Source organism: Pelophylax lessonae (assembly GCF_965119305.1).
Source record: "Pelophylax lessonae genome assembly, chromosome: 11".
Lineage (NCBI taxonomy): Eukaryota > Metazoa > Chordata > Amphibia > Anura > Ranidae > Pelophylax > Pelophylax lessonae.
In genome coordinates this window covers 168,738,446-168,763,993 of record NC_138778.1, presented here as the reverse complement: position 1 = coordinate 168,763,993, position 25,548 = coordinate 168,738,446, and the positions used below count along the sequence as shown (strand labels likewise).

Genomic DNA, 25,548 nt, shown 5'->3' with positions numbered 1-25,548 from the left:
TAAATGTGGTTCACACAAAAAATAGATGTCTAGTAAAGTAAGGAGCGGTTATAAGCAAATACGTATGTAATATCTTACTACGTGCTCCCCAAAAAACATAATTCCCTTAGATATTAATGGGAATACCAAAAAAGATTAAATAAACTTCATGCCAGCATACCTATTATAATCAATGTAAATATTTGAAATATTAAACTTATTCCTTAACACAAGTGATTTTAAAAATTTATACATGCCATAATCATGGCCTCAGTTGAGATCAATAACATATATACGGTGAATCAAAATAAAGTGGATCCAAATAAAACAAGAAAAACCAAAAAACCCCAAGAAATCTAAAAAAAAAAAAAAAAAAAACACAGTATAGTTCACTGTAAAATTGTGACAGTCTTTGAAGCCATTCTCTGTGCTGTACAATATACATGCTCTTCTTCATATCTATTCAGTGCTTTACCACGGGCAAATATATTGAATGCACTCACCAGAACCCCCAGGTCGCAAGGACCAATCTCGCCTTTTATAAATTCAAAAATGTATGGGTTTTTGGACTCTTCCGCAGGTAATGGCAATACTCCTTTAGAGGCATAACCCCCTCAGGCAATAGATGGCAACTGGCATAAAAAAAAAAAAATGAAATAAAAGTTAACAACTCAATATTTATGCTTACATTAAAAAGTGCCCCAGCCCGATAAACCTGCACAATGCCCCTGGCAATCTGGACCTGGTAAAACTCAGGACTTACTCTCTCTCTCTCCCTGCTAGCTATGGTTCCCCAGCTCGCGTACATTTCAATGCTATTTGGAAATTATGTCAATGAATATTCACAAAGTTTAGGCAGCAACCCGATCTCTATGCATTTCGCCTATAAAAGCATCATTAGGAAATCGGGTTGCCGCCATTTTTCCAAAGACCTAAACAGCTGCTGCCCTCTTCCTATTGGTGGATAACCATTTACCCATGATGCCATAAGAATTAATAATAAACTTCTCATATTTTATTCTGTAATTTGTCCTGTTTAAAACAACACTAAAATTATGATTTTGGTACAAAGCATTGCAAAGTTCTTTACAAATGAAGTGAAGTGGATCTTTTTAATTTTGCCTTTTTTTCAGTGTGATATGTGTAAATATATGTAAAAATGTGTAAAAGTATGAATGAATAAAGCAAACAAAAACAGAAAAAAATTTAATTATTAATTAATAAAATAGAAAAAAAAATACCAGGAAAATTACACTTGAATGGGGAAGGAGAATATGGAGTTAATTAGTGCTGATTAGAGTAAACTAAGGGGTTAATAAAGGGCTCAACAGAAGAACATTTAATTAGAAAAAACATTTTTCTTTTGCTTGTCAAGGTTGCTTTAACGCTCTTCATTTGCAGATTGAAGTTCATCTCTTTGATCTGTAAATGAATAAACAGGAAGTCACAATGTATCAATGTAACTTTCTGTATTCCCATCTGAGCAATGTTGTTGATAAAAATTGCCAGACTGCTTTTTTTTTTTTTTTACAGTTCTTGCTGCCAACCTTCTCTGTGTACTTTGCAATGCAGCTGTGCTTAATCACAGCTTAAAGAGAATGTAAAGTCAATTTTTTTTCTATTAAAATAACAAACATACTATACTTACCTGCTCTGTGCAAACGATTTTGCACAGAGTGGCCCGCATCCTCCTCTTCTTGGGACCCCCTTCTGTGTTCCTGGCCCCTCCCTCCTGTTGAGTGACCCCACAGCAAGCAGCTTGCTGCTGTTCGGACAACACCCGCTCTCTCTCCTGATTGGCTAATTGAGTTTGAGTGACAGCAGCGGGAGCCAATGGCGCCGCTGCTGTGTCTCAGCCAATCAGGAGAGAGAGAGTCCCAGATGGCTGAAACACTTGTGGACATCGCTGAATAGAGAGGGGGCTCAGGTAAGTATTAGAGGGACTGCAAGAATGCATTAGGATAAAAAATCTTCTGACTTTACAACCCCTTTTTATTGCATTGTACTGGGACAAGGGAAATCCCAGCAGCAGAGCAGAAGAACTGGATATATTAGACACGCCCTGTGTATGATGACATGTTTTTGGGCATGTCTAGTGCGCCCAGAGTCTGCAGAGTTCCGGCCTCGGAAACGTTTTTTCAATAAAAATCCCCCCGGGACAGTCAGGGCTAGTACATTCATAATGGATAGCCTCTAAACTGTCCCAGGTCGCACTTACCTTTTAGAAGAAATACTTACCTTGAAAATTTCTTGTCCAGCGCTGCCATATCAGGTGTGGGCAGCTGAAGCCAGGGCATCCTCTTCCATGTCCTCTTTGTCCCAGAATGCCCTGCACCGGCCCTGCTCGTCACTTCTGAGGCAGGCGTGTCATTCCCTGCTTAACAGCTTCTGGGCATGCCTGCCTTGGAACTGACGAGCAGGGCCGGTGCAGGCGCATTGACTCCTGGGAGCGATGACGTTCAGCTCCCAGGAGTCAATGCAAGCAGGAAGTGACGGCGCGGGCCGCGGCCGCAGAGGGAAGAAGTAGAAGAAAGGGGAGTATATTTTCTTCCATATCAAGGTAAATAATTGAAAAAAAAAATCTGGACTATCCATTTCTTTTTTAGGCGACACTGAACAAGCGGATGGCCCAAAGTGGATTTTGAGGCCGGAACTCCGCTTTAAGGGGACATGGTAGGGGTGTGGCATATGTCAACATACTTTTGAGAATAGGTGTTCCTCGTTCCTATCTCAAAAAGTTAGGAAGTATGTAAATGGTATGTCTCTTTCTTCTGAAAAGATGCATCTTGCAGCTAATCTACCGAGGAAATTACCCCCAGTTTAGGCAAACTGGATTTCCCATTTTCAAAAACTAGATCCAGATGCATAGATAACAGAATTTTTTTATCCTGCGCAGAGGAGAAATGTTTTATTGCGGTTGCTGTAAAAATGTGATGTTACTAGAGTTGCTGCCTCCCCGTCTTCTTCCCCGAAGAGAAGTATGGGTGTGTATGGTGTGTTATGGGGTTATGGAACTACTCTGTATAGACTAATGAGAGGTGAATAAAAAAATAATAGTTAAAAAAAATATATATATAAAAATAAAATATAATAAAAAAAAATATAAAAATAAAATATAATAAAAAATATTTTTTTTAAATATTAAAAAATGTGTATGTGTTTCCCAATGCTATGTGTATAAAAATGTTGAAAAAATCACAATATAACCATAAATATCACAATTTTGTGACCAGTGCTATATTTACCATCCAGTGCTTATGCGGTGCTGTGAATTGTGTCAAATAAAGAGATATGCCAATCCACCACTAGAGGGAGTGCTATATCTTTTAAAATGCACTCCTATAATAAATTATGCAGTGATGGTATAAGAATCCAAACTCATAGAAGTGCAAAATTAATATGAAGTGCCAAGTGTTAAATACATAGATAAAAATTATATAGATCAATAAATAAAGTGCCAGGCGTTGAATATCCTCGATATTGATGCTCAGTCCAATGACACCTGTGTGCCAGTGGCAATAAACAATGCAGACAAATTTAAGAAAATATAAGGTGCTCTGTGCTGTTTTGTGCTCCTCAGTGCTCAAAAGGCTGTGCTGTGCTCTCCCCCAATGGTGTTGCACTAACCACAGATCCATCCCCATTAAGGGGTATCAGGCTTTTCAGCAATAGGTAGTTCCTGGGTCTCTGCATGTCCCCAATGAAGCAGCAGTAAAGATCTCAATGGCGTTCGCGCTGGATTTCCGGGTTCCGTGCGTTCTGTAAACCAAGCAACCAAAAGGGGCGCAATGAAGCACAAGTCCCGCCCTATGGGTCGTCAGTCTGACATCATCAGGAGCGGTGTATTTAACCACTTAAGGGCCGAGCCCATTTTTGACACATGTTGTTCACAAGTTAAAATCAGTATTTTTTTTCTAGAAAACTACTTAGAACCCCCAACCATTATATATATTTTTTTAGCAAAGACTCTGAGGAATAAAATGGCGTTCATTGCAATATTTTTTATCATGCGATATTTGCGCAGCGGTCTTTCAAACGCCATTTTTTTAAAAAAAATTACATTTCACTGCATTTAAAAAAAACAGTAAAGTTTGCCCATTTTTTGTATATTTCGAAAGATGATGTCACGTCAAGTAAATAAATACCCAACATGTTATGGTTTAAAATTGCGCACACCCGGGGAATGGCGACAAACTACGGTCAATAAAAATCTCCATAGGCGACGCTTTAAAATTTTTTAACGGTTATCAGTTTAGAGTTAGAGAGTAGCTTTTTTTTTTAATTATTGCTCTCGCTCTGGAGATCGCAGAGATACCTCACATGTTTGGTTTGAACAGTGATTTCATTTGCGGGTGTGACTTCCGTATACGTTTTCTTTCGTGCGCAAGCTCACGGCGACGGGGGGTGGCTAAATTTTTTTTTTCCTATTTATTTTTTTTTCTTTTTCCCCATTATAGCACAGGATTTAAAAAAAATAAAAAATCTGATCACTTTTATTGCTGTCACAAGCAATGTAAACATCCCTTGTGACAGCAATAGGCAGTGACAGATACTCTTTATGGAGGGATCGGTGGTCTAAGGACCCCAGACCCCTCCACTACACTTCCATGTATTCAAAATGCCGAAAATTGCATTTTTGAATACTGTCACTATTAAAATTCAGCGCCTTTAGCAGCTGAGTAACCCGGACGTGACGTCATGGATGTTACGCCATCAGAGACCCGATCAAAGCTTCATCCGGCTGGTTGCTCGGGTCTCCCGGTGGGTCGGGAGACCCAGGCAGAACTGTAGGAGGGGGGGGGGCGTCCCCTCCCGCTCGCTGGGGTAACGATCGAGCAGGTCCCGAGCCACGTCGGTCATTACCGCCTGAAAGCCAACCATCGGCTCTAAAAAATGGTACCAGGATGATGCCTCTAGCTGCAGGCATCACCCCGGTACAACAAATGCAGCTGACGTGAAGTCAGTTTGCGTTAAGTGGATAACACTTGGCACTTTATATTAATTTTGCACTTCTATGAGTTTGGATTCTTATACCATCACTGCATAATTTATTATAGAAGTGCATTAAAAGATATAGCGCTCCCACTAGTGGTGGGTTGGTATACTTGTTTTTTTTTTATACAATTCACAGTACCGCATAAGCACTTTAGGGTGGATGGATGGTAAATATAGCACTGGTCACCTTGTTTTCACATTGTGATATTTATGGTTATATTGTGATTTGTCAACATTTTTAAACACATAGCATTGGGAAACACATACACATTTTTTAATATTTAAAAAAAATATTTTTTATTATTATAATATATATATATTTTTTTTTTATTATTTACTATTATTTTATTCACCTCTCATCGCATTAGTCTATACAGAGTAGCGCCATAACCCCATAACGCACCATATATATCCAGATGCAAGTTAAAAGAAACAGGTAACACACATCTATAATATAACATATTACTACTCTGGATATGTGGCCAACCTTCTCTGTGTATTTTGCAATGCAGCTGTGATTAATCACAGCTTAATTGCACTGTACTGGGATGGGAAATCCAGGTAGCAAAACAGAAGAACTGTATATATTAGACATACCCTGTGTACAATGATGACATGTTTTTGGTTATGTCTAATACGGGTGTGGCTTGTGTTAACACACTTTTGCTAATTAGTGTCCCTGGTTCCCATCTCAAAAAGTTGGCAAGTATGTAAATGGTATGTCTCTGTCTTCTGAAAGGTGCTTCTTGCAGCTAATCCACAGATTACAGGCCGGAAGAAATTAACCCCAGTTTAGGCAAACTGATTCCCATTTCTAAAAACGATATCCAGATGCAAGTTAAAAAACAGGTAACACACATCTAGAATTTAAAATATTATTACTCTGGATGCCACTAAGTGCATATAACCGCCTTGTGTATCTCCCCATATCAGCACAATCAAACAATGGAAAATAATAGTCACAGTTACTTACAATGGTCACAGTCATAAAGGTGTCACGGGGAAGGCTGCTATTTACTTTATGTCTGGGAAAGAATTCGATGTTGACATATAACTACAAAGTGTGCAAAAAGACATCAGTGGGGGACATCTTGTGATTTCCAGAGGTTATAGAAAGTGCAAAATGTAGTAACCCATAGAACCCAACCAATATAGTGTACATCTTTCAGTCATATTACTTTTTTAACCACTTCCGGACTGCTTACGTTATATTTATTGCGGCAGGCTGGTTAGTACAGGCAAAACGACGTAGGTCCTGGAGGCAGCTAGGGGGCAAGCACACGCCGCCGCCAGCGTGCTCCTGCCCCCCTTCATCAGCGGGGAAGCCGATGCGGGTGTAAGGTGGCTCCGATTGCCGCCTGACACCCGCGATCGTTCCCCGCTGAGAAAGAAGGATGGTCGGCTGTTGTAAACACTCCCTTGAATGATCACAGAGCCCATCTGATCCTTCTATATAGGATCGCATGTCTCTATGATCATTTCACAAGCCACGCCCCCCCCAACATTTAGAATCACTCCCCTAGGCTCACACTTAACCCCTTGATCACCCACAGGGTTAACCCCTTCCCTGCCAGTGTCATTATTACAGTAACAGTGCATATTTGCAGCACTGATTACTGTAGTAATGTCACTGGTCCCCCCAAAAGTGTCAAAAATGTCAGTTAGGGGTCTGTCGCATTCCCGCAAAAAATCACAGATTGCCGCTATTACTAGTAAAAAAAAAACAATAAAAATGACATAAATCTTTCCCGTAGTTAGTAGATAAATTTTGCGCAAACCAATCAAAATATGCTTATTGTGATTTTTTTTTACCACAAATATGTAGCATAAAACAAATTGGCCTAAAATGTTAAAAAATTTTGATTTTTAAATATTTTTTTGGGGAATGTCATATAGTAGAATGTGAAAAATATTGTTTTTTTTTTTTCCAAATTGTCGTTCTTTTTTTGTTTATAGCACAAAAAATAAAAATTGCACAGGTGATCAAATACCACCAAAAGAAAGCTCTATTTGTGGGGAAAAAAAAGGCAAAAAAATTTGTTTGGGTGCAGTGTTGCACGACTGCGAAATTGTCCGTTAAATAACGCAGCGCCGAATAGCAAAATAAGGCCTGGTCATTAAGGGGGCAAATCCTTCTGGTCTTAAAGTGGTTAGAGCAAACCAAATGACCGACTTTGCTCTATTGCTCTTTGCTTGTCTGTCTCTTGGTTTAATATTTTCTGAGTCACTGACCAGGAACAAGTCTGTAGGAAGCATTTTGCCGTCATAGTTGGCACTGTTATGGTATAGTTGCTATTGGTGTGCTTCATGGTGTAGTGAAATGTCAAAGTATGGGGATGTCAAAATGGGTTGGAAGATGCAGAAGTCAGGATAATGTCATGATAAAAGGGAAGATAAGCAGCCTCATCTGAGTGTAGTAGGTCTAAAAAGCAGTTTATCACCACAAAATTGGCAACCCATAGAGAGAGAGCTTGTACAGTGCTCACCAAGCATGTAATCACAGCGGTAATGGACACTGTCCCGCTGTGTGTCAGGCCTAATGAAGGAGCACGCTTGCTACAAACACGTGCCATGCCCACCGCCAGGACTTTCGAGGAGTGAGGTCATAGCCACTAGTGGAGAGTACTCGCACCAACTGGGTTGTTCTGGAGCCACTACAATGGCCAAGGCTGGGAATCGTTTCATGAAGACACACAGCGGGACCGGACTTGTCCATTAGAGCTGTGATTACATGCTTGGTGAGCACTGTACAAGCTCTCTTTATGTGAGTTTCCTATTTTGTGATAATAAACTGTTATTTAGATCTACTACACTCAGATGGCGCTGCTTGTTTTCCCTTTGTTTTGAGTGCAGAGTTGCTTCTATCGCTTTCATTCGGCAGCCATTGAACTGTGCATTTGGATCTTATCCTATCGGATTACTTTGAGGACTTTTTTTTAGGACGGTTTTGTACCATCATATATTTTATTGCCATAAAAGCTCCCCCTTCTCAGTGCGCCACAGTCTCTAGTCAGTTGATAATGTCATGTTGAGTATTATGATGCAACAGAATTTTGAAGTCATAGCAAGAAAATATCAAGGTCAGTATTGTAAGGACATATGAAACATTGCTATGTCAAAGCAAGAATTGTAACGTTATTTACTACTAAGATGACATTTTATGTAAAACGACACATCAACATGTTCCAGGCATAATATACAAAGAGAAGAACCATAATGCATGGATTCCTCAAAGAGCATTAACTGTTAACTAAACAATAACCACAATTTAGTTAGAGCTTGTACCTCGGCATGAATTCTTTAGGCAAGATGCGCCAGTAGACCCCATGTAGCTTGATAAAGAACCTACAATTTTGAGATCCAAACCAATTTCTTTTCCACAGCCACTATCTAAACATAAAGGGATGCCTCTCTAAGTGTATCCCTTTATTGGAACAAAAGGTGGTTTCCCCACAACAGAGAGAACTGATCTAGATAGGATGTTGGATCATACATTTATACACAGCGGCATTTAAGGTTTAGTGATTAAAGCTTACACGGTTTTCCAGGGTCATTTCTGAATAAAAGAAGAAAAAAAAAAAGGAAAAAAGGTTTAAAAAATGTAATTAAAGAAGAAAAAAAAAAAAGGAAAAAAGGTTTAAAAAATGTAATTAAAAAATGTTTTTATTTTTATTTTCATGCTGTTAGCAGTCAGTATCCCTGAACACTTCCACACCAGTCATATGATAATGCTGTATTGCACAGAAAGAAAAATCCAAAGTTTATTTCATTTTGGTTTCCTAAAAATTGTGACGAAAAAAATTACAACTTCAAAATACTCACCATACATAGTTGCATAGTTAGTTGGGTTGAAAAAAGACACAAGTCAATCTAGCTCAACTAATAACAAAACAAGAAAGAAAAAAGAAACAAACAATGCCATTTACACAATCCTATACCCACTGTTGATCCAGAGGAAGGCGAAAAACCCCAGCAAAGCATGATCCAATTTGCTCCAGCAGGGGGGAAAAAATTCCTTCCTGATCCCCCGAGAGACAATCGGATATTCCCTGGATAAACTTTACCTATAAATATTTTTACTTAGTTATGTTATGTACACCTAGGAAATAATCCAGACCTTTTTTAAGCAACCTACTGAGCTGGCCAGAACCACCTCTGGAGGGAGTCTACTCCACATTTTCACAGCTCTTATGGTGAAAAAGCCTTTCCGTATTTGGAGACTAAATCTCTTTTCCTCCAGACCAAGGGTCTTCAAACTATGGCCCTCCAGTTGTTTAGGAACTAGAATTTGTATCATGCCTAGTCATGTTTTGAATGTAAGAGATTTACAATGCCTCATGGGATGTATAGTTCTGCAACAGCTGGAGGGCCGCAAAAAGTGCCCCCCTTGTCCTCTGTGATGACCTTAAAGTGAATAAATCAACCCCAAGTTCACTATATGGACCCCTTATGTATTTATACATGTTGATCATATCCACCCTTAACCTCTTCTTCTCAAGAGAGAATAAATTCAGTACCTCTTACTAAATACCTTGGACTGTCTACTTTCCAAAAAGGGGTAATTTGGGGGGCATTTGTACCGTCCTGGCATTAAAGGGCTTCAAGAAATTAGAAAAGCCATTAGTACGTTGATCAGGATTGATCAGTTTCCAAGTATCTATACCATAGTTTGTAGATTCTGTAACTTTCACACGGACTAAATAAAACACTAATTTGGGTTATTTTTTCACCAAAGAAATGTAGCAGAATACATTTTGGCCTAAATGTATGAAGAAATAATATTCATTTGCAAAATTTTAAAATAGAAACTAAGAAAAACTTGATTTATTTTCAAAATTTTTGGTATTCGGTTTATATACCAAAACATAAAAAAACCCAGTGGTGCTTAAAAACCAACAAAAGAAAGTTCTGATACAAATTTGATTTGGTTACAGTGTTTCATGCCTGAGTAATTGGCATTCAAAGTGTGACAATGCTGAAAGCTAAAAAAATGGCCTGGGCAGCAGGGGGTGGTGAAAGTGTCCAATATTAAAGTGATTAAAGCGGGTCTTCACTGTATCTCAGTAACACAAACCAAAAATACTATTTAATTCATTTTTATTATTCAAAACAAAATCCCCCATCCATCCATGTCTCCATGCTTTATTTTGGTGAGAAATGACTTTGGAAAAACATCCCTAGCATTTCAGGCTGTGGCCATGTTGAGTAAGGGCAAATGATACATGTAGCATTTACTTCCTGCCCTTAGCTTAAGTATGCATGCAGGAGAGTGTGCTTAGCTGAGAAAACCCCTCCTCCCCTCCTGAAGACTATGACATCATTCGCCTAGGCAGGAAACCAGGAAGTAATGGAAGACAATTGAAAAAAGAAAGTTTAAAAACAAGCAAATATGATTTACTTTCCTATCTATTTATGAATGCCAACAGCAATAGGATAATAGTCAATGTTGGTTGGGAGAGTGAAGACTAATATAATTTCCTGTACAGTAGATTTCAATGTGGGAAGTGGAAGGGCAACAAGACAAACCATTTGGGAGTGCTGAAAGCACATATACTGACATGGAACATGCTGATAACAGAAGAGGGCAGAGTTAGGAGGAGAAGGCCATCCTGTCTGATGATGTCCCTTCATTGTCCAATCACAGGCAGGGGCAGTAACGTGACCAAACTGTAGTGCATATCTGTAGTAGAGAAAACTGATTTCACCAACCTTGCTCCCCTGTCTCACAGGGCTTTGTAAATCGAGAATGCCTAGGTAAAAACACAAATCCTATAGCAGATAAAAGCCATATACTGTACAAACTATGTAAGTGTGTTTGTCAGGAATTCAACTTTAAATATAAAAACAATTCATATGAAAAGTACAACATATGTAAAAAAATATTTAAACTCGAAGTATGGCCATAGTTTTTGTTCACTGTACTTCTCTTTAGAGTCACATGAGTATATTCACTTTTGTTCTCCTGTAATCCCAAGTAAGCTTATAGCGGGCGGTTCCCGCCCAGAGTTGAGCAGGCTTAGGAAGGATCCCGACAATTTGGTAAAGATTCACATTGCTGTCTGATTGACATCTGGCTCTACTTTTCATCCCACAGCTCAGCTGCACCCACCTCCTCCCCAGCCTGGTGTCCTTGTAAACTCTGGAGGAGCACAGCAGACAGCGGTGACTGACTGCTCTGCCAATGCACTCTACACATCCCATAGTCCATCTCGGGGGTGAGCAGGAAAAGGTTCCTGCATACAGTGGGACCATGGAGAATGAACATAGCCACCCTCTAACAGGAGATCAGATCAAAGAAAAAAATAAATAAAATAAATATGGAGATTTGGAGGAGGCTGAGAGCAATGGAAGGTTTTTTGAGGTGAGAATACATACTTGAATAGAATATAAAAAATTTTTTAACCACTTGCCGACTACCTCATAGCACATTTACTGCTACAGGGCAGCCGCTATATATATATATATATATATATATATATATATATATATATATATATATATGTAGCACCCTCCTAGACAGGCATCTATTTTGCTCCTGCTGCTTATCAGGGGAGCTGATCTGTTAGTTTTGCCTGTCACATGTTTCCAGGTGTGATTCACTGGGTCTGAGGGAGTGTCCCCACTATATCCAATGAGGGAGCTTGTTAGACAGTGGAGGAAACCCAGCCAGTGATACATGCTGTTTCATGGCAGTCCCAGTGGGAGGGCATGTGGCAATGCATCCTGGGATTGGCCATAAATAGGGCGTGAGCATGTTACAGGGCGTCTTTTAGCGGGAGCAAAGTCTCAGGAGGAGGTGGACGGCTGTCTCTCCTCCTGCAGAGTGAGGAAGGTGGTCCAGGCGAGCGGCCTAGGGACCAGGAGTGTAACTGGGCTGCAGAGGATCCAGTGTGCTGACCAGTGGAGCTGCTGGGCAGAGGACTTTGGGAAAAACAGTATCGTGAGTACCAGGGGATCTGCCTAGGGGTCTGCCTAAGAGGGGGGACCACTCCAGAGAAGTCAGTGGATTAAGGTGCCTGCTCACTCAGAGTGTTACAGTAAAGGGGGTGCCGTGTAGTGAACCTTGAAGATTAGGAACAAAGGGGGTGCCAGGAAGGGCCCTGAAGTTGTTCAGAAGTACAGTTCAGTTGCTTCAGAGTACAGATTACTTCAGAGTACAGATTACTTCAGAGTACAGATTACCTCAGAGAATTACTTCAGTTCTGCGACACAGCTAGTGACAGACTGAAACCAGCGGCCTAGCCGTGACTACTGACTAGCTCAATTTCAGTGTTACTCAGCGTTGCTCAGCGTTAACCAGCATTAACCAGCATTTACTCAAGTCGTCCCTGCCTATTGTGCATAGTTCTGTTCAGTTGAAGTATCCCACTCATCCCTTCTCCTATCCAAGTTCCTAATAAAACATAAAAACCAAAGAAACTGGACTGATTCTTGTCTGAGGTAAAAACACTTGGAAAATGCCAGATTGTTCTACTGTTGCTAATGGTAACCCAGGGGGACCCGTAACCAGCAGCTCCCTTGGGAGTAGTGCTATATATATATGTGATTCTGCATTTCCAGGTATCGGGCGCACATGCGCACTACTGGAGGCTCGTTCCCGCTGTGTTTGTGCCCAGCAGGAGCAGATCAGTCGATGTCCACCAGCACCCCGCAATCCTATGTAAACAAGCCCGAATGCTGTTCTGTCAGTATGGAAAGTATCAGTTCTGTGTTCCTGTAAACTTGGATCAATGGAAAAATGCAAGAAATGTTGGACCCGGCGCTACCACTTTAAAATAGTATTTGTGCAAATATGTGCTATAAAAGTGCATGTGTTGCAATAAACAAAGTAAAAAAGTGCTACGTGCCGTTTAAAACCATCAATAGGTATTAACCTGGGCTGTGCACAGTGTACCACATTAAAATGTCATATATCATATATTTATACAAAGTGCCAAGTGCTGATAATACCAAGTGCCACGTGTTGTGATCCGTGCTAAAACAATATATGGCGCCGGCGGATGGTCCACCAAAAAGCACCGCTGCTTACCGCACTCTTAAGCCTTTGACTCGACACTTCTTGGTCACTACAACTCCAGATGACGTCGTATGACGAAACGCGTAGGACGTGGCTTGTGTACGTCAATACGTCACTTCCGGTAATGGTGGTTTGAGCCAGTGGAACGCGGAAGCGACCCGGCGAACACCATTCAAGCTGACAGTGAACTCCCCAAACTGTGAGTGGATGCTAAATATTTTCGCTTTACACAACAAATGCTACGCAGTGGAGGTTTATTCTTTGTTGTAGTGACCAAGAAGTGTCGAGTCAAAGGCTTAAGAGTGCGGTAAGCAGCGGTGCTTTTTGGTGGACCATCCGCCGGCGCCATATATTGTTTTAGCACGGATCACAACACGTGGCACTTGGTATTATCAGCACTTGGCACTTTGTATAAATATATGATGTATGACATTTTAATGTGGTACACTGTGCACAGCCCAGGTTAATACCTATTGATGGTTTTAAACGGCACGTAGCACTTTTCACTTTGTTTATTGCAACACATGCACTTTTATAGCACATATTTGCACAAATACTATTTTAAAGTGGTAGCGCCGGGTCCAACATTTCTTGCATTTTTCCTAACTCTACTACCTCAGAGGTAGGTTGGAGGCAGCTTACACCACAAAAATTGATTTTGTATTGAAACTCCATAGCGCTGGTATATAACCCCCTTTTTTAAACTTGGATCAATGCCTTCCATTAGTAAAAGCACCTCCCACACAGTAGTAAAACACTGATCAGAGACACAGTTAACCCTTTTTATTGCCCCTGATGTTAACCCCTTCCCATCCAGTGTCATTAGTGCAGTGACAGTGCATATTTTTAGCACTAATCTTTGTATCAGTGTCACTGGTTCCCAAAAAAAGTGTCAAAAGAGTCAGTTAGTGTCCGATTTGCCCTTCGCAATATCGCAGTCCCACTAAAAGTCGCTGATCGCCGCCATAAGTAGTTAAAAAAAATTCCATAAATCTATCTGATAGTTTGTAGACACTATAGATTTTGCGCAAACCAATCAATATACGCTTATTGAGATTTTTGTTACCAAAAATATGTAGCAGGATATAGATAGTGATTTTTGGGACTTTTGAGGCGCTGATAAAATAGTACCAACTGATGGAGAAGAACTCATGAATTATATGTAAAAAAACTTAAATCTTTTATTTAAACAATGTAACAAACATTTAAAAACATATAAAAGCAATCAAACACTTGTGGTGGTATCAGCTCTACATGTTTCGCCATGTGACCATAGCTTCTTCGGGAGACTTAAGAACCCCTTAGTTACAAGTGATATTCTAAATATAATGAAAAAGATACATATAAGAATTTTAGGTTTGATTTCAATTATACAAAATAGCAAACAGATATTACAACACTTTAGGAAGGTATACAATACAAAAGAAGGAGCAAATGCATACCTCAATTCAAATTCTAAATTCAATATTGTGCTTTGTGTCAGTGAAAAAGCTGCAAGGTCTGGACTTGGGGATCTCCTAGGCTGTTCCATTTTTTTGTGAGACTCCTTCCATCTTGCAGCTTTTTCACTGACACAGAGCACAATATTGAATTTTCTGAGGTATGCATTTGCTCCTTCTTTTGTATTGTATACCTTCCTAAAGTGTTGTAATAAAATCTGTTTGCTATTTTGTATAATTTAAATCAAACATAAATTTTTTATATGCATCTTTTTCATTATATTTAGAATATCACTTATAAATAAAGGGTTCTTAAGTGTCCCGAAGAAGCTATGGTCACATGGCGAAACATGTAGAGCTGATACCACCACAAGTGTTTGATTGTTTTTATATGTTTTTAAATGTTTGTTACATTGTTTAAATAAAAGAGTTAAGTTTTTTTACATATAATTCATGAGTTTTTTTTACATATAATTCATGATTTCTTCTCCATCAGTTGGTTCTATTTTATCAGCACCTCAAAAGTCCCAAAAATCCCTATCAATATTGTATTCACATATAGGGGATGTGGTGCCCGTTCTTTTTCACTCTCTGGCAAAGGAAAATTAAAAAATGTAGCAGAATGTATATTGGCCTAAATTCATGAATATATTTGATATTTCAAATTTTTTCATTGGATATGTTTTATAGCAGAAAGTAAAAAAAAATGTTTTTTCTTCAAAATTGTCATTTTTTTGTGTATAGCACAAAAAATAAAAACAGCAGGGGTGATCAAATACCACCAAAAGAAAGATTTATTTGTGGGAAAAAGGAAATAAATTATATTTGGGTACAGCGCCGCACGACTCCTCAATTGTCAGTTAAAGCAACGCAGTGCCGTATCGCAAAAATTGGGCTGGTTGGTAAATCTTCCTGAGGTCAAATGGTTAAACCAGAGTTTAGTGTCACTTTAACTCTCCACCTGATCTAACACCTGTAACATCTAGCTTTATCTCGCTTCGTAATGCTTAACCTTAACCTTTAAGAGCCACTGTCACGATGCAAGGGTCCACCCAGCTGCCTGCTTGACAACTGGCTCTGCCTTGCAGCCCACAGCTGAAAAAAAGAGCGCTCCTCCTTCCTACCCTGGCACTCCAGTGAGCTCTGAAGAAGCAGAGTGGACAGTGGTGACTGACAGTACCTGCAAGCAGACCTGAGGGCTGAGTGGTCAGCGATCATTTGATCACGGAGAGGTGGCATTGGACAGTTGCCGTGTAACATGGATGCTGCAGCATAGAGGCGAGTATGCATTTTTTTTTCTTTTTAACTGAGCCAAAACTTCTATTTTAACAGATATAAGACAAAAACAAGTTGATCTGACTCTTAACCACAGGCTCCGGTGGATGGGGGTTTCTAGAGTCAAATGCTGTGGTCATGTCCCAAGCGTCTATCATCCCAACATTAAGTCCACTAAAAATGTCCTTTAATAAGAGGTATTGAATATAACCATGAAAGTTACTGAATCGCTCCACAAAGTCCACATCGCGATTAAACTCCCTGGTATTCTCAGTCTTTATGACAACTTTTGTATCAGGACTTCGTAAAAACAGGCTCTCTATGGCCCTTCGTATGTTGAGAAGCCTTTTAATGAAAAGGGGAAAAGGAAACGGGCGGAAGTGCTGTCCTACACCTATCACAATGATTGTGTTGGAGCCACCAGCAAGCCGGTCAAGTTCATTGCTAATGTAGGAGTGATCTCTGACGTTGTAGAAGGTGGGAGCTACAAACGGATGTCCATGTTTCTTCCACTGAATGTAGATGTTGTTTTGTAAGTCGAATGCCATGTGGGTCTTGTGCCAACCAGGTCTGTGGGTGTTAAAAAATGCCAGGTCTGAAAGATATCAAAAAGCATTTTTTTGGTTTTACATAATACCAGTATTAAACATCAACAAGAACAATAATAATCTGAAGTAAAAAAAAAAAAGAAAATTCAGTTCGATTGGGATGAACTTGCATTTATTTAAATAAAAAAATTCAACTTATAATTTGCTATTTTGACCATTCTGTTAATGGTACATTGCACTTTAAAATTACTAATGTTTGGCACGGGGTTTTAGAGTCAATAAAAAAGCACTCCAATCTCACCTCGAATCTACCTTTTATGACCTGACATAGTCCTTAACCTAACCCCTAAAATTATCCCTCACCTCTTCCCCCTGACATTCTCGTCTTGACCCTTACACTTAATGCTTAACCTGATCTAACACCTAACCTTACATCTAACTTAGGCTCACTCCCTAAAGCCCAAACCTAACCTCTTAAGCTTTAGGAGATGCCATCACCTTGCCCATGCAGGACCCCCCCCCCCCCTCCCAATCTGGCTCCCTTATACTCCTATAGGTTACCACACCAGACTCATGCACTTCCTCTCCACTCCTTCCTCCATTGCAGCCAGCAACACTACCCTGGTTCTTCTGGGTATGTGGGGGCATAGAACTTCCTTCCCATGACAGTGTTCACACGTAGCAGCCAAGTGCATAATGGCACTGCTCCCTCTGGCAATGCAAATTTCAGTATTGGCTGCAACGGTGGAAGGAGTGTTGAAGGGTGCAGGTAAGATAAATATACAGCTTCCCTAATTATGTGTATACACCGGATTCCACACTGGATTCCAGTGGCAAGAGTCGAAACAGCTGGATGCGCAAATACATGTAAACAGCGATGTCATCTCGGCCGCTAGAATCCACTGATTCTTGCCTCTGGAATCCCATGTATGTATAGTGCCTTAAATAAAGTATTCATACCTCATGAAATGTATAACATTTTGTCATGTTACAACCAAAAACGTAAATGTATTTTATTGGGATTTTATGCGATAGATCAAAAAGTGGCACATAATTGTGACGTGGAAGGAAAATGATAAATGGTTTTCAAAATTTTTGACAAATAAATATCTGAAAAGTGTGGCATGCATTTATATTCAGCCCCCTTTACTCTGATACCCCTAACTAAAATCTAGTGAAACCGAGCGTCCATCTGTGTGTAACTTACCGGTAGTCAGAGTATAAATACGGCTGTTCAGTGAAGCCCTCAGAAGGTTTGTTAGAGAACCTTTGTGAACAAACACCATCATGAAGGCCAAGGAACACACCAGACAGGTCAGGGATAAAGTTGTGGAGACATAAAAAGCAGGTTTAGGTTATAAAAGAATATCCCAAGCTTTGAACATCTCATGGAGCAATGTTCAATCCATCATTCGAAAATTGGAAAGAGTATGGTACAACTGCAAACCTATCAAGACATGGCCGTCCACCAAAACTGACAGGCTGGGCAAGGAGAACATTATTCAGAGAAGCAGCCAAGAGGCCCATGGTAACTCTGGAGGAGTTTCAGAGATCCACAGCTCATGTGGGAGAATCTGTCCACAGGGAAACTAATAGTTATGCACTCCACAAATCTGGCCTTTATGGAAGAGTGGCAAGAAGAAAGCCATTGTTGAAAAAAAGCCATAAGAAGTCCCATTTGCAGTTTTCGAGAAGCCATGTGGGGTACACAGCAAACATGTGGAAGAAGGTGCTCTGGTCAGACGAGACCACAATTGAACTTTTTGGCCTAAAAGCAAAATGATATGTGTGGCTGGAAACTAACACTGCACATCACCCTGTACACACCATCCCCACTGTGAAACATGGTGGTGGCAGCATCATATTGTTGGGATGCTTTTCTTCAGCAGGGACAGGGAAGCTGGTCAGAGTTGATGGGAAGATGGATAGAGCCAAATACAGGGCAATCTTAGAAGAAATACTGTAAAGCCCCGTACACACGTACCAATCGTCGGCCGAATGATCGGCCGTCTTTTGTCCAGGGCTGTCGTGTCTGTTGAAAACTGGAAAAGACTGCACACTAATTTTGTCGGCCAACAACAGCCGACTGCAGAAGTGATGTCATGTGATGGTTAACTTTCCTTGTCTTTTTTCTTTTCTGAGCATGCCCAGTCTTGCAAATCTGCTGTCTGTCGGTCGAAATCTGTACTGACTGGCGAACAATCGGCCGTTCTGGTTTTGGCCAACAAAAATTTTAATGCCTGCACGACAGATTCTGTTCGGCCGAAAATGCGCTGTCGGCTGTCGGAAGCATCATACTAACAAGCCTACAATCGGCCGATCGGTCGTTGGCCGAATATTTACTTCCGACAATCGGTACGTGTGTACGGGGCTTTAGAGTCTGCAAAAGACTTGACACTGGAGCGGAGGTTTACCTTCCAGCAGGACAACTATAAACATACAGCCAGAGCTACAATGGAATGGTTTAGATCAAAGCATATTCATGTGTTAGAATGACCCAGTCAAAGTCCGGACCTAAATCCAATTGAGAATCTGTGGCAAGACATGAAAATTGCCATTTTGCAAAGAAGAATGGGCAAAGATGTCAGTCTCTAGATGTGTAAAGCTGGTAGAGACATTCTCAAAAAGACTTGCAGCTGTAATTGCAGTGAAAGGTGGTTCTACAAAGTATTGACTCAGGGGGGCTGAATACAATTGCATGCCACACTTTTCAGATATTTGTAAAAAAATTTGGAAACCATTTATCACTTTCCTTTCACTTCACAATTATGTGCCACTTTGTGTTGGTCTATCACATAGAATCCCAATTAAACATATTTACATTTTTTGGCTGTAACATGACAAAATGTGGAAAATGTCAAGGGGTATGAATACTTTTCTGAAGGCACTGTACATAATGTGCAATATAACAAGCCTTTGTTGGTAAGCATGCCTTTTTTTTTAAGGTTGCTGTTTAATATTGTTTTATATACTGTAAGTGATAAATTCATGTTCTTGTAAGGCAATTAGACTAGAGAACCTGCCAAAACCCCTTAAGGTTAAACTACAAACATAAATTAAGAATTACAGTTCTTGCAAATAGTGACTTGCAGAACAAGATTATGCAAAATAAGGGATGCGAGGTGTGAGATGCTCATTATTATTAATGAGTGAGCTGTCCTTCATAAATATATCTTAACAAAAGGTTTGGCATTCCCTTTCCAATGGAAGGTGGCTTTGGCAACTGATAAGTAGGCAATCTGACTGGACATTGGAATAGAAATTATCAGGGGCCGGGCTTTAAGCCATGAAGACAAGGAAAGACAGGTTTCAACAAAGTCAAGAGAAAAATTCAGTGAGAATCCAAAAGGGTTTTTCTGGCCAAAAAAAGCAGTAGCTGCAATGTTGTTTACTCTTAGGCAGATAGACTTTTAAAATGGATTAAAACGTTCACTTTAATTGAGCAATTCTTTTTAATCTCAAAAAATAAGAGGAAAAACCTTGTATTAATTTACTAGAATTTAAAATGTTTTTGGAGCCAGTTAATGGATAGTGCTTTCCCTTTCCTTATTGTTAATACAGGGTAAGTCATTTAGCGTAATGTAAAAAAAAAGAAAATCAGAAATCAGGATAAGGATCAGCATGATCTTCCCAAGATGTCTACCTCTCCTCTGGTCACAGTGAGTACTCCCCCCACTGCCATTAGATGCTGTCATAGAAGATCCTGAAGCAGAATCTACGGAGTCTACACTGAAAGATACCTCAACTGCTGTTCACACTGATGGATCTTCTCTTACACACTTGTCCATGGAAGTTAAAAGCATGAAGGAAGATGTGCTTCACCTTAGGGAAGGCATGCAAAAGGTTAGGGAGAGGGCCACAGCTCTGGAGGGTAGAATGAGCATGGTTGAGGATGAACTACCTCCACTAGCACAAGATGTCCACGTGGTCTCTGCTAAAGCATCTAACAATGTGACCAGGGTTGAGGACATGGAAAATAGATATCCTACGCATAGTAGGCATGCCTGAAAAAGCTGAGGGTAAGAGCCTTGTTGGTTTTATTAAGCACTGGTTAGCAGAAACTTTTGGGAAGGATAACCTTGCAGCTTTTTTCTCTGTGGAGAGGGCCCATAGAGTGCAGTCTCGCTCCCCACCACCAAGGAGCCTTTTTTACTGAAACTTCTGCACTACAAAGACAGATAATATTCTACGTCTTGTGTAGAGTGGGCGCCAGTGGTTGGGCCCTGAAGAGCTAAGTGTACAGTGTTAAGAGTTGCAGCAGCACAAGCAGTTACAAGGAGTTACCTCAGTCAGTGAAGGGCTGGAGGGAGCCGTTTGCAGGACTTTTGAGCTAAACAGAGTGCCAAGAGTCAAGAGTTACTACAGTCCTGGATCTTCTGATTTAACCCAGGAGTTAAAGTCGAAGTTTCAGCACGGTTCAGCAAAGCAGTATTTTCAAGCACCAGGAAGCGTTGGTCGGCATTCAGCTGCCGTCAGGACAGCGCTAACAGGCATTTTCTACAAAGTGTCCCAGTTAAACCCAGTTGAGCCAAAGGAGTATCCCACTCATTCCCTTCTCCCATCCCCATCACAAAATAAACAAAACAAAACAAAGATGTCGGAATGGTCATTGTCTCAGCTCTCACACTTGGGTTTTCAACTTAAATGTGTTGGAAGTGTTACCGGTAACAATGGCAGACCCACATCAGGCCCAATGCCTGGAAATCCTGCTACTTTTGTTTCCTTGGAAAGCAGGGAATAAAAACCAGCACATGCAGCGTCCCACTCATGACACGTGGGAACTGCAAATGTATTATTTCTTTGTCATCGCTGTATTGCATGTCATTTTGCATTTGACATTTGTTAATCCCTGTTCATAGGTTGGTCAAGTGTGCTTCATACTTCCCACCACAAGATGGGGATAGCACCACTTTGGGATATCTATCCCAGCTCAGGTGTATCTGTGGTCAGTGTTGAGTTCAGGAAGTGAGTGTACAGAGAAGAATGCAGAATGTAGAGGTTAGTGAAGGTCAGTCCAGAGAAGGGACAAATTGGAACTGCTAAAATCAAAGGGTAAAAGCCACCAAACGGCAAAAGACCTTTGAGAATAAAGGTGAAGGATTTCCTTAGCCACTGGCAACCTCACCAAAATTTCACTGGATTCTAAAGGGACCAGGAACAAGCATTATACTGAACCACAGCCTGAGACAAGACCTACCAAAACCTATTAACAGTGGATCAGCAGAATTCCTCTATTTACCCAGAGACTGTATTCTATCTGGATGTTTGTACTGCAATCAAAACCAGTCACAGTAAAAGTTGTGAGTTGTATTCTACCACTGTCTACCTCATTCTTCACTATTGCTATTACAACTGGTTGTACCACCATTAACGGTACTGGCGTCACGACAAATACCATCAAGGGACCCAGCCACCACAAGCACTCTAAACACCCCTGTCATCACGGGCACCTCAACCACCATCTTGGCTGGCGTTTCCCTATCACAGAGCGTGCCCCGGAGGATTTCGTGCTGTCTTCCTCTTCACTGTGCGACCAGCCCAGGGAGGCTTTCTGCTAACCGTGAGTAAACCGATGAACTGTATTATTGCTGTCTCTCATCGGCCCACCGTGCACCTCACGTGTCGCCCCTGCGGTTCTGGCTCGTCGCATAAAAATTTGGCGTCACGAACAGGATATTAACCCCTGCGCCTTATCTAAAAGACTGTTGCATCAGAATAAGCCCCTTTGCTTTATTGAGAGACTGTTTACTTGTTGCACACTGTGTGGGGCCACAGAACTGTTTAAACTGTTTCAAAGTCGCATGGAAGTGTTTTCCCAGTTATCAGCATAAAAATCGCAGCATCCAAAGTGAGAAAGTCAGACGTTTGTGTGTCAACAAAACTGCTTGCTGTATTTGAATTGACTGTTTCTATTCACTTAAAATGGCTGCCGGAGACCTTCTTGTTCAAAAATTTCTGCGCCATCACTGTGGATAAGTTAGTGACACCCCCTGAAGAGCGGGAAAGTTTGGTGCCACCCATTTATGCAAAATTGTCCAGCCAGCCCGCCTTACCTTTGCTGTGTCAATCCTGGGAGGAGAGTGCGACAAGCGCACGCCCCAGAAGTCGCGAGACTTCGCATGCGAGCAAAAGAAGAGAAAATAATCGCATTGCTTGCTGTCCAAGCAGTAATCACAACTTGTCAGCTGCCTCTACTAACTATAAGGAGCACTAATAGCAGGAACTCTGCCAGAGACCCAAAATCAACATTGCTGCAGCATTGTATTCAGCTGACATTAAATTCTTAAAGGGCCATACACCCGCAAGACAGCGGTTGCCCATAGCAACACTGCACAAAAAGTGTCTAAAAACGCATTTGACTTACCTAACTAGAATTCACCTACTGTTACCATGTCTGTGCATGAAGATGACGTGCAGCCTGACCTCAGCAGACCCCCTGCAGCAGCCGCAGTCGGTCCCAGTACAATCCCAACCGCTGCAGCACCAAGCTTAATGCCTTTAACCATGCCTTATTATTTTGGGGCCCCCTGGTTCCCACGATATTCTGGAGAAATTCATACTTTAAGGGACTTTAAAGAAAAAATTCTTGCTGTGTTCAGATTGTACCCTGTATCCCCAGAGCAACAGATGGAGATTCTTCTGGCGCAATTGGAAGGAGCTGCTCTCAGAGAAGTGAAATCTTGGCCGAGCTCAGAGAGAAAGACCATGGAGCAGATTTTTGAACGTCTCTACACCACCTTTGAACCCAGAACCGTGTCAGAGGTCAAGATGAGGTTCTTCAGCAAGAAACAGCAATCTGGTGAGTCACTCAGAGACTTTGCATTATCTTTGCAGGAATCCCTTAGAGCTGTTGTCCAAGTAGACCCCCGTGAGGCAGAGAATCAGGACAAAACCCTGAAAGAACAATTTATTGAAGGCGTCCATACAGACAATCTAAAGAGCCAACTAAGAATGTTAGCCGCCCAACATCCAGGAGCTACCTTCTTAGATTTTAAAGAATTAGCTATCAGCATACTGGGAAAAAGCCCACCAACAGAACCTGTTAGATCTGTTGAAGTGCCTGTATCACAGCTGGTTACCCCTGCAAAGTCTTTACCTATAGTCAGTCAGGCAACCCAAGCTCCAGTTCCTGATGCAGTTGCCGCCTTGACTGAGCAAGTCCATTTCCTGACTAAAAGTCTGGAGAAAGTCCACCAAAAGTTGGAACAATGGGAGAAACCATTAATGCTAGAGGATGAGAAACCTGTGTCCAGAAGACTCTTCCCCTCTAATTATGGAGAGACTTATTCCAGAAATTCTGGCGGACGCCCCCCTGACCGCACTAGTACCCCTAAGCGGCCAATCTGCATGTACTGTCACAAACCAGGCCATACAGAAGCAACCTGCTGGCAGTTAAATAGGGAAACCCCCGAGGCCAAGGACCACCCCTCGGGAGGTAAACCAATAGGTCCAGAAGATCCCCACTGGATGCCAAGGTACGTTGGATCCCGTCCTGAAGTGGCACTTCAAATAAATGGAGTTCCTTTTGTTGCCCTAGTTGACACCGGATCCCAAGTCACCACCATTCAACAAGCAGCCTTTGAAAAATACTGGGATCAAAATCAGCTTACCCAGCCTCCAGAATCCTGGCTGAGTCTCATAGCCAGTAACGGCAAACCCGTACCAGTCCATGGTTATTGGGAACCTACCATTCAAGTAGGAGGAACTACACTACCTCGACAAGGCCTTATTGTGGTACGAGTCAAAAGCAATAACCCTAACCCTCCAATAGTCCTAGGAATGAATGTCCTCAGGAACTGTTATGTTGAGATGCTAGAAGCCTTGAACCAGTTAGTGCCTACTGCCTCTCCTGATTCTAAGAAGGTGATCCAACAAACCATCCGTGTACTAAATGCGCAACAGAGATTCACCAACGAAAAAGGAGAAATTTGCTGTGCCCGCATCCGGGATAAGCAACCTGTGATCCTCAAACCCAACACCGAAACTCTCTTGTGGTGCCGAGCCGTAGTCGGAATTCAAGGTCAAGACTACCAAGCCCTGGTAGAGCCAGTTGTTTTGGAAGACTATCCTCTAGTTAGAGCTGCAAGAAGCCTAGTAACCGTCTCTGAAGGTAAAGTGCCTATACGACTCCTAAACTTGAGTGATAGCAGTGTAACACTAACAAAACACCGTCCTATTGCACAGCTAATCCAAGTCACTTTTCAAGATGTCATCAGTGTGGCTACAGCTACCACAGAAGAAATTACCAAGAGACAGAACCCACAGGACCAAAATGTAAACACATCCTGGTGGAAAGAACTTCATGTGGGAGATGCTTCTACACCGGCAAACCAAATTGAGGGAGTACTAAAAATTGTGAAGGAGCTTCACCGTGCCTTCAGTAAGCATTCCACAGACTATGGAGAAGTGGATATCATCAAGCACTCCATCCCTACAGGTTCACACCCACCGATCAAGGAAAGGTATCGGCCTATACCACCAACTATGTACCAATCAGTAAAGCAAATGATCCAAGAGATGAAGGACTCCAATGTCATTAGAGACAGCCATAGTCCATGGGCTGCACCTCTAGTCCTTGTCCGTAAAAAGGATGGTAACATCAGATTCTGTGTGGATTACAGAAAAATTAACCAAATCACCCACAAGGATGCTTACCCTTTACCACGCATAGAGGAATCTTTGACCGCTTTAGGATCTTCAGCCTACTTCTCTACCCTTGATTTAACCAGTGGATACTGGCAAGTACCAATGGCACCTGAAGATCGTGAGAAGACTGCATTTACCACCCCTATGGGCCTATTTGAGTTCAACTGCATGCCTTTTGGACTTTGCAATGCGCCCGGAACTTTTCAAAGATTAATGGAGCGTTGTTTAGGACACAAAAATTTTGAAACCGTCCTGTTGTACTTAGACGATGTCATCATCTACTCCAAATCTTATGAAGATCACTTGAAACATTTGGCCGAAGTTTTTCAAGTCCTCATTAAACATGGACTCAAAGTCAAACCATCTAAGTGCTATCTACTGAAGTCAGAAGTCAAATACTTAGGGCATATTGTAAGCTCTGAAGGTGTTAAACCGGATCCAGAGAAGATAGCCGCAGTTCGAAATTGGCCTACTCCTACTACAGTGAAAGAAGTGAGGAGTTTTCTCAGTTTCGCAGGATACTACAGACGCTTTATTCCTCATTTTGCCCAAATTGCGGGGCCAATACTAGAACTTCTGAGAGGACATCCTAAGAGGTACCAAAAGTCTCCAATACCAGTTGATTGGAACACAGAAAGAGAAATTGCCT

General features: G+C 41.3%; 1 protein-coding gene across 1 annotated transcript in view; it reads right to left on the bottom strand.

The window, feature by feature from the left end:
* Positions 1 to 15,466: 15,466 nt before the first annotated feature.
* LOC309566434 (NXPE family member 2-like) overlaps positions 15,467 to 25,548 on the bottom strand; it is a 72,514-nt gene continuing 62,432 nt past the window's right edge. Inside the window, exon 4 of the mRNA XM_082271576.1 lies at positions 15,467 to 16,300. Within this exon, the coding sequence (XP_082127702.1) occupies positions 15,756 to 16,300 (545 nt within the window). The 3' untranslated portion in view covers positions 15,467 to 15,755. The remainder of the gene's footprint in view (positions 16,301 to 25,548) is intronic.